Below are 15,102 nucleotides of genomic sequence, written 5' to 3'. Positions count from 1 at the left end.
CATCCTTACAGCTGTAATGTAGGGTTGCCCAAGAATGAGGGGATACGATGACATCTCCTGAACAAAGAAATTCTGATCATCCTTCACATCCCCTATAGTTACCCTTACATTTGGACATGCTGCATAAAGCTCACCAGATGAATTATTAGCTGCTTTAATCATCCACCCATGATCCACATCCATTGGCCACTTACATTTGTTGTAGAGATTTTTAGCCATAAGATTTATTTCAGACCCATGATCAATTAGAGCGACATATGGCTCTTCCAAATCACCTATCTTGACAAGGGTTTCAGTGGTTGCTCTTGCCCAATGGCTCCTGGAGTAATGACTCTTTGTAAGAACTTCTTTTTCATCATCCTCTTCCACAAAGGGCACTTGTCGTGCCCCATCAGCAGAGTGATTACATTCCACCACATTTTCTCTCTCTTCCTTTTTCTGTACCTGTACTCCATGAGTCTTGGAAGTGCTTGCCTCCCCTTGTGATGGAATAGATTCAATTATGGACTGCCTTTTTCTTCGTATAATATCAATTATCTCATCATGAAATTCTTTCTTTGCAATCCCCAAGACTTCCCCCAGTGTGAATTCCACCCTGCTGTTTAGAATCCTTTCTTCAAGTACCTTTTTGAGATCTGTTGCAACTTCAATATCAGATTGAAGCTTGTAGAGTGGACTTTTCCCTTTACCCTTCTCCTTCATTTTTGCTGGCACTTCTTCCATTGAAACATCATGTGGAGGTCTGCTATGCTGTGGAGGCATATGTGATGGCCCAGGATCCTTCTTTTCACTTCCACGTGTAACTCTTTTTGATGGCCCTCCTTCCTCATTTTCCCTTTTTCGCTTCTCCTCTACCTGTGCCTCATTATTTTGGCATTTAGCAATATAGGCATGAATGGATAAAGAATCCACAGGCTCCTCCCAGCCAGTCTCAAGACGTATACAATCACCTGCCTCATGCAAAGCTTGCTTTGACACTTTCTTTGACGCAATTAATTCCATTGTTGATGGCCAAAAATTCTCATTCTCATAATCCTCATCATTCTCAAATCCCTGTTTTTGTTGACCAACCTTTAATCCATAGGTTGCTGCCTCAACCATAGAAATGGCATGACTAGCAGCCATATCCTCTACCAGCTTTTTCATCCCTCCTTTCCCAAAGTTTGTACTCAATGGAAGACCAGTCTCTGTAAGATGGATTTTCCCATCTTTGAAGAACACAAGTTGATTTTTTAAGAGCTTCTTTATAGCTGGTACAATCCTTCTTTGCATGCTCTGGGTCATCACACCATATGCATCTATATGTAAACCCTTCTTTGATTTGAGGCCTTTGCATAGAAGCCTGCCCCAATGGTAGACCTTTTTCTTCAATCCTGGACATCTTCAATTTTAAATCACGCATACCCTTGATAAGCTCATCCATCGGCCCATCTATCTTAGGAATTGTGGCAGCTGGCTTGGATAAATTCTCAGGGGTAACAGCAACTATGGGGGTTGCAGAGCCCATCACCATTTTATCCCTCCTCCGCCTGCCGCTTTGCTAACATAGTGACTGCATCCTCAACATCATTCCAATCACTCTTTAATCCTTGCTCTGTATTCTTATCCTCAAGGAGGATTTCCAATTTCTCCTGGAGATCTTTCCCAGCTGCCTGTAAGAAGAGCTCTGTCTTTTCTCTATCCAAAGTTGCACGCTCTATTCTTGACAATTGGGCATAACGCTTCTCAAACTCCCTTAGCAATTCTGTGGCAGAAATTCCCATTTTAGGTTTTGTGACCCATTCCAAGAAAGTTCGTTTGGTCACTCGCTCAGAATCCTCCATGAAGTATTCATCCTTTAAAGCAAGCTTGAACTCTTCCCAATTTCTGCCACCCTGTGCTGTCTGCAATCCCTTTATGCGCTCTCTTATTTCAGGAACGCATACCAGCTCGAAACTTCGAACCATATCCTCCTCAGTCACCCTGTTTAGCTCCATCTCCTTTATATAATTACGCAGGTACTTTGTAATGTCCTTCCCATCAAATTGATCTACCTTTTTCACAATTGATTGTAATGCCTTGGTTGTGGAAATCTGTCCCCTCTCAGCAGCTTGTTGCTGTTGCATGTACATGGTAAACATTTGAAACATCTGCATAACTCCGGGGTCAAAATGAACCCCCTGACCCTCAGAATTCTCAGCCATAGCTTCCCTGTATATTTCACCACACTCTCACCCCAGCAGTTTCACGTCGGGTTCACCAAAAGAATGTCGTGAAGTGTGCGGTACAGCCAGGAAAGTACGAAACTTCTAGCTGTGAGAGTGAATGTCAAATCCAACAAGGAATCTCACACACAAAATTTCCCAAGGAGTATTGAACATCACTATTTCCAATGACAAATACATGTGTCATCTTGCCTCAATACATCCTTGAATTCATCCAGATGATTGCACGGAATTGCATGAAATCCTTTGAACCATTCACATGTGTGCATAACAAAGCCTTCCAATTTTTCCAATATACATGTGATCAGTTTCATCCTTTACATCCAGTGCCATCAAGACCATTATATCATGATGCTCTTTTTCACCTGAAAACCTGCCTTAATATTCTAACATTTCACAAGCAAAAGATAGAATACGGCTAGCTATTTCATGTACATAATTTCCAAAACTCAGTCAAGCAGAAACAAGGCCATCTTCCGTGATTTTACAAAACTCCAAGTTCCCCAAAATTATATCATGTTCACAAGCTTTTTCCCATATATTTCAATTTTTTTTTTAAGGGCTTATATGTCATGCCCTTTTTCTAAGGTAAACAAAGTAGTTTTAAAATTAAGCTTATCTGAATGATTCAGCGAGTGAACACTTTGATTTTTTTATTTTTGGTAATCCATAAGGGTCGCTTCGGTGCCGATAACATGATGGAGGAAGAAATGGCGAAACTGTCGCCTCTGCGCTGGCTGTAAACTTTGATTTTCCAAAAAGCACATCATCGTATAGCACTCTATTTTTCCTTCATTTCTAGCACCTAAAAGCTATGTGTAGAAGATAGGGTCTTCAAATGAAATCCAGTGGTCGTCAGCGACACTGTTCCCTTAACTCTGCAAAAATTTCCTTCCACTCCGGTTTCGCCGTGAGCCTCCGGTCCTTTTTCTATTTTCTTCCCGCGGAGAAGTCGCGCATCCCCCCCCCACCACCTTTTTTCCGCTTAATAGTCGGCTTTCCATTTTAAAAAAAAACTGTGCATTAATGCTTGTTTACCTTCTAGAGTTTATTACACGTATGCTGCCAGCCAAAAGTATTCCTGTGTAAATGTGGCATTCACAATTGAGGATCCCCGTAGATGATCAGCATATAAACACCACTGGGCTTCAGTACCTTGCTAATCTCAGCTAACATGATTGCTGCATTATACGGCGCATCCACTCCACACATTATTGAGTCGAGAGTACCTTTGTCAATGACAGAGTCAAAGGTGCAATCATCAAAGGAGGACAAATCCAGAACATCCATGGTTACATATTTGAGTTGACACACATTGATATACTTTTTCTGCATTGCCTTAATGACAACCGGTGAAACGTCGATATTAACAATGTCATTGCATCCATCTTTCACCATATCTTCTGACATTAGTATAACATACAGACTAATGCTCCGCATAATATACAGGCATTATTTTCTAGAACACGCTGGAGACTCTCACTTCCAAAAGAATGTCCACATAGAAGTATGGTTGCATCAGGGTGCTCACCCTCTTGTAAAGCTCTAGCGAAGGCCTCATCATTTTCATAAAAGGGATCCATTAACCGCCTCTTACTCTTCCTCCTCTTGTTCAGAGAGAAGCTCTTCTTAATGGCTCGACAGACTTGGATGAGTTCTCACAACACTGGCTCCCACTGAATTTCTTTTAACTCATCTGGCATCAAACCTTTGCATTTCCATACATATTAAGAAGGATGTTCCCTACTACAAGGTCCATCATATGCATGAAACTCCATAATTCACACCACATTCATGTACAAAAATCCCTAGATCTTGCACTGCCTCAACTCATCTTATTGAACCTCATTTACAATATGAACATATGTACATGGCATCATATAATGACTCGTCATGGCACTTAACTCATGCATCTAGATTTGTATTTGATGGCCTCACATGCACGGTTTCACATCATAGACGTGCCATGGCACGACAGCGTGTTATGGAGAAATGGATCGAGAGGTATAACCTAGTAAAGAGTGAAAGGGTCGAATAGCCTGAGCATTGTCACACCCAAATTTACTCGCTCAACTTCTAGAATTTTCTTCTAGAGTAGATGGCTTCAGCAAACCATATGATAAGCAAAACATAGTGGTGGCAAGGTTATAAGTGACGAGGCGGAGGAGCTTGCATATGGTTGTGATTACCATGTAAGTGAGTTTTCATATGTTCACAAGAAACTGTAAGACATAGTCTTATATAATTATATAAGACATAGTCTTATATAATTTTTCACTTTTTATACAATTTCATGATCTTGTTTTACTTGCAGTATTGCAAATTTGGTGTACTTTGGTCAGGCAATCGCGTCACTTTTGAGTGGAGTGAATAGATAAGAAGAGAACAACATTTGATTACGGTGTCAGGCTAATTTTATGCAAGAAAGTTATTCAAGTGCAAGTGACTTAAATAGGTAAGTTGGCATGCTTGATTACTCTGGAATAATGTAAGACATTAGATCAAGGTTAGGTTTAGAAAGTTGAGCCTATGCTCATTTTTGACGTAAAGTGGTTCAAGGTGGTGACTCAAAGACCACAAGCAACCATGCATAGAGATAAGAGAGGATTTGTTCAACTAGACTCCACAAAGATATGGATAGACCAAAGGGAAACATTTGTGCTACCAAAAAATTGTGAGTAGGTTGCCTTCAAGGCCGACCCAAGAGATCATAGGTGGTTGATTGTAATCCAAATTGATCCACACAACAAACAAATATTTGAAGATATAGAAATATCAGATATTGAAGTAGGGTTGAGAAACCCACTCAAGAAGCACGAGAAGAAGATATTGATCTAGTTGAACAACCAGAAGAAGGATCAAATGAAGATATAGTAATTAAACAACTAGAACTTCAACCAGAAGCAAACATAACGACTAATCCAAAATTCGAGGAAGAAATACAAGAACAACTTTGAACACAACCACCTCCAATGCCTAAAATAGAAGAGCACGATACGGATGAACTACTTTTTACTCTTACAACAAACAAGGCTCCACCCATTGACGAAGATGCAGATGGATCTAGATGATGAGCTATGGCAACTTATTTGTTTTTTATTTGACAAGCAATGCTTGGTTTTTGTCACAGTTTTCTTATTTAGGACTATTAATGTAAGCTTTGATAGACAATGATCATAATTTCTTGTAAATATTGCTATATATATCCTTGTATTTGGGATCATTAGTGTAAGCTTTGGTAGACAAATATTGTCATATTAATTTCTTATAAATATTGTTACATATCTTTGTATTTGTTTGAAAAGGAACTAAAACCTGGGTTGATAAGGACTGTGAGACCTTTTTCCAAAAATCACACCAAATAAAAAACTAAAAAACATTTTCTACGCTAGTATCGACGGTATTGTAGATACACATTTCGACCTAAACATAGACGGTTATTTCGACTGTGATTTCGAATGACGTGAGTATTGTTGAAGGAGGCTAAAGATCTTGTAGTAATGTATACAGATGCTATCATACATGAAACTTATATTAGTGATGATCATTGCCAAGATTTTTGATTGAGGTCTCATTGAAGATGCTTAAAAATTCTCTGTAAACAACAAAGTGCCACATACCAAAAACTAGCAAAATACATGGAGAAATGTTTGGATGATGGATGGAATAGATCAAAAGTAGACATGTTTGGCCTACTTCATACATGCTCCAAAAAACGAAGAGCTTTATACACCTTCATTTGGTTGGTGCCTTGGTTTTCAATGATGTTTTAACTTCATCAATGTGCTCAATATTTACAATGGTCCCAACCTTATAATGACCATAATAGAAGTTTGGATGGTGCTACTCTTAATTATTTTGGCAAATAAGTATACAAATAATAATTTTGACTTGCAAATGAGGGGTGTGAAGTTTTTTTTTCCCTTTTTTTGTCTCCACTACTCCAATAGAAATTTCTCAACATATTCTTTTGAAGACTTCAGATGAGATTCTCAAATCTTAAAAGGGACATTCTTGAAAATAGTTTTAAGTGTGCACATTTTTAATTTCTAGTAGTTAGCTTGCAATCGTGGGGTGTTTTTTTTAATACATGCATCAGCACAAACATAAACAATGGAAAAGGTGTCAATATAATGTGTCTCTCAACATTCTCTCTTAAAATCGATTCAACTGCATCCTTCACAAAGATTATTGAATGTTCTACTAGAAGAAACTTGACTAATCACTCATTTTTCAACTCGAATGATTGGTTGAGTTGCTTGTTATGTAAAATGGGGACATAATGATGATCTAAATCAAGTAAAAAGTTAGGTATCATTCTTTGTTTCTTCCCCATTGATGCTTTAAGTTGAAAGTAAAACAAGGATATATAATGATGCTCTAAATCAAGTAAAAAGTTAGGTATGATTCGTTCTTTCTTTCCCATCGATGCTTTAAGTTGAAAGTAAAGCTAGGTAAGATTCCTTTACCTTATCCCCATCCCCATTCGACCCCTTAATTTTTGTCCCCCTTTCTTTAAGAGACCAATTCCACTACACGCATGTCTGTTTGAGTGAATACACTCCTTCCTCAATACCCATGGTCTGAACATGATTCTAGTAAGATGGTGTATATACTACTTATTAGTTTTTAATACACTTATCAACTTACATGAGCTTTTGATGGGCACTCATAAAGACCCAACTAAACTACTATCACATTATTCTAATAAGATGGTCTATACTTTTTAGTTTTTAATACACTTATGGACTTACAACTTTTTGATGGGCACACATAAAGACCAAGCTACAATCACACCTTAATAATTCATGGGCTATTTGTAAAGACATGATGGGGTTACTAGAATTGAAGGTTTTAGGGTGATGAGGACTCCGAAGAAAAAAGCACTACTCATTGGAGTCATGAAGCTTGAAAATTTTTTTGGTTGACACTTGAGAGAGAGTGTGTGTACAAACTCAATGCAAGCTTCCGAAGAGAGATGGATGGTGTGGCCTAGTTTTGCAATTGGAAAGAGTAAAATTGTGGAGACGATGACTTGAAGGTGGTTGAGTGGAAAAGGAGAAGGGGGAGTGAGGAGTGCAATTAGTTTGGAATCTCGGGTGACAACATGCACCAGCGCATGCAGGAGAGAAAAGGGGGACAGGGGGTTGGCTTCGAACAGTGGACAAGAAAGTACGATGGGGATGGACAGGGAAGGGAAGGCACGAGGGGAACGGTGTCACGGAGAGGAGTTGAAAATCATGCGCGTATGCATGAATGCACTCTCTGCTGGTAGAAACATAACTACTTGTGTGTGGAGGATTGTAGTAGATAAAATTGGAAACGAGCATCAAAAAGGGGTGGGGGTATCAAATACGGGCTGCTCCGGAGCCAGACCCAATGATATTACCCGCAGAGGCTCAAGCGCACAAGGACGGGGACTCGGATGTGTGTGCAGAGTGTGCATGTATGATATGTATGTAATGCGGCTGGCAGCTGAACTCTGATGAGTGTGCTGCTGCTGCTGCTGCATGATTCAATGAAAACGTAAAGTTGAAAGAGGGAGATGAGTTCAAACTTCGTTGTCGGAGCCTGAAGCGGATCGCAGGGCTGTGATTCCGCATACTTAAGGGGTCATCTTCAATCATAAATCATGACAGGTAGAGACAGGAGAGAGTCAAGACACCCTCTCATGCGGACGCTGTCATGCATGCCCCACTGGCCACGCTCGCCCCTCATGCCCCCAGTGCCCCACCCCTCTCTCAGAGCTGAACAGTCTCTCTCTCTCTCTCTCTCTCTCTCTCTCTCGTCTAACAATACGCTCAATACTCGTTCGCCCCCGGGGCTCCAGCCTCCATCACCCCCCTCTCTCTCTCTCTACACTGCCCAGTGGCAAGTGCATCCCTCCTCCTCCTCTCCCCTTCCTTTTCGTTTGTATTACAGCCACCTGCCCCGGCTCGTGACTTTCTTTGTCCAGAAACTTGACCTTTCACACACGACAGTGACTGAAGTCGCGCACACAATCCCCACACACACCACCTCGGCTTTGATTATAATTATCTCTGAGAGAAAAACCGAGCCTTATTTTGGGTGGTTTCACCTTCAAATTCCTTAAAATTTGTAGTACTTTCAGTGGCACTAGAACTTTTTTTGCACATTGGTCTGGTTGTTCGCTGACTCCACTCAAGTCACTGTTGGCGACCGCCTTGGTGCTTACTGCCACAGTGCACTCTGGCGCATGACGGTAGAGTCAGCTGAGAGCTCTTTAAACATGTCAGAAGGGGTACGAATCCCAAAGTACAGTAGCTGTCAATGGCATTTGTGCTAATGGCCCCAGAACAGAAGTTAGCGAACAGTAAAACCTACCCCTTTCTCTCTCTCTCGATGCAACCAACCAACATTCCATTTCAGAGTACCCAAACCAGTCCCGATAACTTTTTCGAAGAAAGTTGTATGTGGTTCTGCGCTCTAAGAACGCGCTCCCATGCTTTGTTATTCCAAATAGAGATTGTGCATGGTTTCCTAACACACATGCATGGGGAGGTACAAGGGGCATTAAGTACGAGTCTTGGCCACCACCTTCTAAAATACGATTTTTGTGTCATTTGTTATGTGGAAATTCGTTGAGGAATTACTGGAATGGATACGTTTACTCACCGCCTTCTAAAATACCATTTTTTATTTGGAAATTCGTTGTGGAATGGATACGTTGCACCCCGCCGCGCTAACATATTTGGAAAAGCTAACCTTTCACCCTGCCTCGCTCACATATTGGTACTTGATACTCTTATGTACTTAGTGATCAAACGCGCCATATTATATATACACTTGGGACCCGTTCACACACAAGCTGGCACCAAGATGGGCAATCTGGCAGCCAATTGTTTGCCTGCACATTTGCTTCAAAACCATCTTCAGACGAGGAAAAAAAACCAATCACCGATTGGATTAAACTACTTTGAAGTCTGCCTAATTGAGGGCTTCGAAAACCATTTTCAGAGCTGCAAAAACCTTTCTCAAATCCATGTAGCGTTGGTCTGTTCGCGTGAACAAACCCTTGCGGATCGACGAGGGGCATGGTACCAACCGAATCGAATTCTTTCTCAAGACGATGGCTTTTGTTTTAGATAGACAAATGAGGCTTTTGAGATGTGCATGTGAAAGAGCCCTAACTACTCGCACAAACCACATATAGTTTTGGTGTGCTGTACAGCAGCAAACACCGTGGGGTGAGCCATAGTCATACGATTTATTGCAAGATATGCAAAAAGCTTCGGTTGCCTGGTTCACAATACCTCAAAGGCTAGTTTTCAACTTTTTGTTGACGCGGGCTCTCGCGAGTCCCGTCTTGGCTCGGCCGACAAGGAAACGAGCACAACGTCAGGCGGGGCCCGCGACGGATCGCTATCCCCAGCAGCCTTTTGTCCAGGCGCCCGTAGCGTGCCGGCTAGCCAAATGTGATGGTTTCACCATAGGCACATGACTATGGTGCGCCAAGAGGGTCGGGCTCGGGTGGGGTAGAGCCTGTCGCTTTCACCCCGGTTGCGTGCTGGAGGGTGTAGAGCACAACCAGTGTGACTTTGTGACTAGTAAACGTTTAAACAATTTCAAGAAAGCGGATAGGAGTTATTTTTGTATTTACCCGACAGCGACAGGCGTTTCCCGGTCACGCTTCCCGAGCCGGTGGCACGACTCCCGGTGAGCGACGACGGAGCCATGACATCCCGTCCATTTGCGGCAGGCATCGTTACCCGTGATTGGCGGTCAATTCTGCTACCCCGTGGCGATGGAATCGGATTCGGATGGATGCCACGGGGGGCACCCAAATTTTTCCATTGCTTTGCAGGGCCTAAATAATATGATCGATCATTGTATCTACGAAAACGAAGAAGGCCTAAAGAAATGGCACGCCAGCTGCAAGTTATGGAAGATGGCGGGAAGGTGGACCAGATAAAACAGATTCCAAAAGAGAAAAGCTGGCGAGCTGTGGTGGTGGCGGTGGCGGGGGCAAAGTTCGGGAAAGGAGCGATCGTGGAGGAGCGGGAAGGTTATTGATAGATAGGTCACAGTGTCACACAAGCCGAAGGCCGGACAACAACGTGTCGCGCGGGCGTGGGCCAGGAAGTGTGTTAAACACCCATGGCTTTTTAACCGTGGTCCCGAGAGAATTCCACAGGGCTGTACGCCTCGTAATCATAGCATGGCTTCTACGAGAAAATGCCGGACGATCCGAACACAGCAAAGTGCTGGACACGTGTGTGCCACGCCGTTGTACGCTCCTGCAGGTTTCCGAACGCTGACATTTTATTTTTTGGTTCTCTGGACTTAGAGTTCGCACCGGGAGGACATTCGGACCGTCTGTCTTCGCGTCTCCAAGGCACATGCGCTCTCTCTGTCTCTCTCTCTCTCTCCCTCTCCCTCTCTGCACTGCCCATAGTTCAAAAATGGTACCCCATACCCCTTCATAAGCCGTCATAACCTACAAAACATCATGCAAAAGCCCCTTGCCCCACTGGTTGCCCTACTGTAACTACTGTGGTGATGCAGCATCTAGTCGCAAGCCCACTTTTTTCCAGACAATTCACTTGGTCTAAACCACCCTTTAGCTTTGCCTTGTTCAAAGCTTTTTGGATCACTCGCTGGCGTCGCTGCTGCAGCCGAGGCTGCGAGCTATGTCGAAGGAAGTAGCCGTAGTAGTAGCTGTAGCTGCGATAATAGTGGTTAAGCTTCTGATGATGATGCTCATGCTGTTGCCTATGGTGGCTCTTGTTGTCGACTCGCCTGCAGTACTACTCACCCCTTCTAGACCAGTTCTTCGCCTTCTCACTTCGCAACTGTACAACTCCAGCTACGGTTTTCTAGGCAAAACCGAAGTGTCTAGCGTTGTGCACTGCTTACATCTGCATTCATGTGGTTGTAATAGGCTTTGCTACTAACTCTCTAGTTTTTCTTTTTGCATTTTGGGCTGCGCTCTCCTTCTTCTTTCACATTCAAGGCTGGACTGGTCTAGGGTTTTCTTCCATAGGCCTACTTGCATTGGTCCTAGTGGTCTAAATTAGCTGCACTCAAGCTTGTTAATCAATTGAAACCTGTTTAATGGCTCTGTAGCGCCGGATGGTATGAATTCTCTTACAAATTTAAACGCTGTTGTTGATGAGCAAAGCGACCCGACTGCCTGGCCATCGGAGAGCTGGGATCCCCCGGTGGCCACCATCTGCACAGCTGCTATGCCGGACACCCGCCTGCATTTCCACCCTTCCGCCGCCCCCCGCCAAGACTGGGACTGGTCAGACAATCAGATCATCCTGGGAACACAGTACTCTGCAGAAGAGCAGGAGCTCGAATGCAAGCCGAACATCATGCAAGTGGAGGCCCTCGGCGGCGCAGGCAGCGCCGGACTCCGACAATATAACGGAATTTTGACGGCGGCGAGCCTTCCGGCGATGGCGACGGCACACAATTCGTGGCCGGGCGTGCTCAATGCGGCGACGATTCGGCAGAACGTGGGGTTAGAAAGCTCGTCCGGCAGTTACTCGCCGTCATTTTATGGAGGGTTGGGAGTTGGTGGGGGAAGCACCGCGGCAGGGCTGGGCGCGTATGGGCAGGCACCCAGTAGTGTGAACAACTACCTTGGAATAGGTGAAGCCCGGACGGCGCTAGAGCAGCGCCATAGCCAGTTGCTAGGGCTCGCCAACATAGACCATGGGCGGATTCATGACATTCTGAAAAGGGGGATGTATACGAGCGGAAGCGGGGGTACGCCGGATTTCAGTGCGAGGATAGGGCTGAATCTTGGTGGGAGGACATATTTCTCAACGGAAGACAGCAGTACGCTGGCGCGCTTCAGCAAACGATTTCGGCCCAACTCGCCCAGCATGCATGTGCCCCTTTGCCAGGCCGAAGGCTGCAAGGCCGACCTCAGCATCGCCAAGCACTACCATCGCCGCCACAAGGTCTGCGAGTACCATTCCAAAGCCGCGACTGTCATCATCAACGGAAACACTCAGCGTTTCTGCCAACAATGCAGCAGGTCCCTCCGCCTCACACCTACTCCAATCTCCTCGCCCCTCTTTCAGCTGAATCAAGTATTAAGCGGTGTTTAGACCTAGCTTAATTTCACCGTTAACTTTGCTAATTACGATTAGCGCATCATCTTTTGTCTCTAAGAAGCCTCCATGACTGTCCTAATTAGGGCACGTAGTAAGTCGGCTCAATTCTAGATTAAGGAACGAATTGGTGTTTGATATTGAAACCTTTTTATCTGTTTATTAGGATCATTAAAAGCCTCTAGCTAGTCAAAGTGCGGTACTTAGAATCCAGGCAGGCTACCACTTTTTTAAAGCGCTTAAGCACATATGTTGCATGCTTGTAAGCCGTGCATGGGACTTTCTTTTGCAGGCCCCTGTCGCACCTTCCTGTCAAAAAGTTGCTAATCACACTCCTAATTAAGCTTAGGACAACTAGAAACGTCGGTTCAAATATTGACTAAGGACGTATTATGTCTCCAAGGAGCACTAATCATGAACCTTATGATTACAATTAGGAAAATTCCCTAATAATTAGCCGGATAGGACACAGTTCGAAATATGGATTAAGGAGCCATCGCATTGCGTGTTTGCATGTAATCTGAGCGTCATGCTGTCCATGTTTGATCTTAGGTTCCATGCGCTGTCCGAGTTCGATGAAGGGAAACGAAGCTGCAGAAAGCGGTTAGCTGATCACAACAGGCGGCGCAGAAAGCCTCAACCTACTCCTGCTATTGCTGCTTCAACTCCGATAGCAAGCTCCAATACCGATTCTACATTGAAGCGGAATGATGATGAATCGAAAGAAACTGCGGCTGGGAGGATCAGCGAAGAACAAGGTGAACACTTGTCTCCCGCATGTGTTGGCGTCCTAACAGTACTAGCCTGTGCGTGCCTGCTAAAACGTACTAACCTGTGCTTGCTAAAACAACATTCACGATTTTGCTTTCTGTTTTGCATTAATGATGCTCTAAACATACCAGCTAGCTTCAGAATTTCACAATTTCCAGATTAGACTCTAGCTAGTTCAGATTATAAAAGCGTTGTTACATTGTGAAAAAAAGAACATTCTCCGTAGCTAGTGTGCATTTAGATGTTTGCGTCTTTGTATAAAAGTGAGCAGATATGAGAGTTTTCCCCTAACATTTTCTTGGAGTATCAACATTGCAGCAAGTGGGCAGCAGAAGGAGACAGCTATGACAGCCAGCTCTGAGCAGACACCATCCCTTCTTTCGGCAATGTCATTGGCACCATCAGTGTCACTGACGCTGCAGAATGGGGCAACAGAAATGCAGGTCATGGCTACTTCAGAGGACAATGAGAAAGAAGCTGCGTTTGAAAGCCAGCCTTATCTCCTAAATGGGCCTAGCCTTACGTTGTCCAACATAGCAGCAGCGGGAGCAACAGGAGGAGGTACTTCTCCTAATCTTCAGCAGGCCGGCCGGTCGCCTTCTCAGAATTTTGGTGAGGTTGAGCTTTCAGTGCCATGGCTGAGAGCTCATCATATAGGCTCATCCACAAGGATGCCTCTGATGCAGGAGAGTTTGGGTAGATCTGCTAATCATCAAGCAAAGGAAGGATCAATGTCAAACAGCACAAGCCATGCTGGAAGGCGGTACATGAATGAGCATGGCAGGCTCTTGGCTGAACACATGCAGAGTCTGCCATCGCAGGCAGGAAGCACAAGAGATCGCCATCAGCCTCAAATGCATGGAAAAACAGAAAATTGGATACTGGATAGTGCTGTGGTACAGGAGGGGCAAGTGCTGAGCCTGCTGGAGACAGCAAATATTACTAAGAAAGATCACCATCAACATCAACATCAACCTCATCATAGTGTATTTCATGCTGAGGCTCAAGAGAATGCAGTTACTAGACCTCCCCTTGGCTTCCTACAACAGCATGGAGGCCACCTTAATTCCCCGACTGATATGAATCATGAAGCCTCTGAGGCGGCCCTCTCGCTGCACCGCATGCAAGTTTTAAGACCCCTCAATGAATCCCTCTACACCACAGCCGACTTCATGAAAGACGGATTTGTGTAAGTCACGAATACTCGCTGGTGAGTCCCCTCCCCCACTCTCTCTAGAAAGCCACCGTGAAACTACGACACCATCATCCTCTCTCTAGAAAGCCACCGTTAAACTATAACACCATCATCCTCTCTCTAGAACACATGAGCAGCTGCTTGTCATGCATGATGGCTTTTGTTTGCATATCCCACCCACAATGTCGATTTGATGTACTGCCCACTTTCCAAACCCATGATGACAGCCGCTGCTTACAACCAAGGGTCTCACCCTCACCTCTCTAAGAAACTTCTGCAACTTTTTCACCCGGCGATGACTAATCTCCTCTTGGTCTAATTAATTTGCTGACTTTCACAATCTGCAGCTTCACAGGTACTCTCTTTATGTTGTGAAATAATCATCAAAGGTGGTGTAAAACAGTTTTCATTTGATTTTGAAATTCATGTGTTGTTCGCACCATATCATTGTCCTTGGGGCTTCCTCTAGTGGTGATTGAAATCAAGCTCAAAGATTTGCTACAAACTCTCATCCAAAAATAATATCAATAACCACAAAATATTAAGACTCCGTTAGCATGAAGCAATCCTAACCCCCTCTTCCTAAAATGTTAAATAGACATGCAATTCAACATTTTCCTCTCCAACAAGGTTGAATTGCATGTCGAAGAAAGGTGGCATGGGCACCCACCCAAATAAGAACAGTCCCTGGTGGTACATTTTGCAGTCTCATGAAAAATAACATCAATAATTACAAAATATTAAGATTCTTTACCATCATGATCTCTCTAATGATAAGGATGTCTACCAACCCTTTTACTTGAGAGTTTGTCCTAAGGCGTTTAGCTTCACTAATTGAATTCAAGGC

At 43.8% G+C, this 15,102-nt stretch overlaps 2 protein-coding genes across 2 annotated transcripts; one reads left to right on the top strand and one right to left on the bottom strand.

Annotated features, from left to right (window-relative positions):
- Nucleotides 1-3,302: 3,302 nt before the first annotated feature.
- On the bottom strand, nucleotides 3,303-3,602 carry LOC147627521 (uncharacterized). The gene has a single exon (XM_086815064.1). It carries the CDS (start codon nucleotides 3,600-3,602, stop codon nucleotides 3,303-3,305), a length of 300 nt encoding a protein of 99 aa, XP_086671190.1.
- A 6,915-nt stretch (nucleotides 3,603-10,517) lies between these two features.
- Nucleotides 10,518-14,697, top strand: LOC147627520 (uncharacterized). Its single transcript, XM_086814442.1, has 3 exons — nucleotides 10,518-12,213; nucleotides 12,842-13,047; nucleotides 13,379-14,697. The coding sequence occupies exons 1-3, from the start codon at nucleotides 11,303-11,305 to the stop codon at nucleotides 14,251-14,253; spliced, it is 1,992 nt and encodes a 663-aa protein (XP_086670568.1). The 5' UTR covers nucleotides 10,518-11,302; the 3' UTR covers nucleotides 14,254-14,697.
- The last annotated feature ends 405 nt before the right edge of the window (nucleotides 14,698-15,102 follow it).

Source organism: Cibotium barometz, chromosome 20 (genome assembly GCF_041138505.1).
Source record: "Cibotium barometz isolate CiBa-2024 chromosome 20, ASM4113850v1, whole genome shotgun sequence".
Classification (NCBI taxonomy): Eukaryota; Viridiplantae; Streptophyta; class Polypodiopsida; order Cyatheales; family Cibotiaceae; genus Cibotium; species Cibotium barometz.
This window is presented reverse-complemented; position numbering and strand designations above follow the sequence as displayed.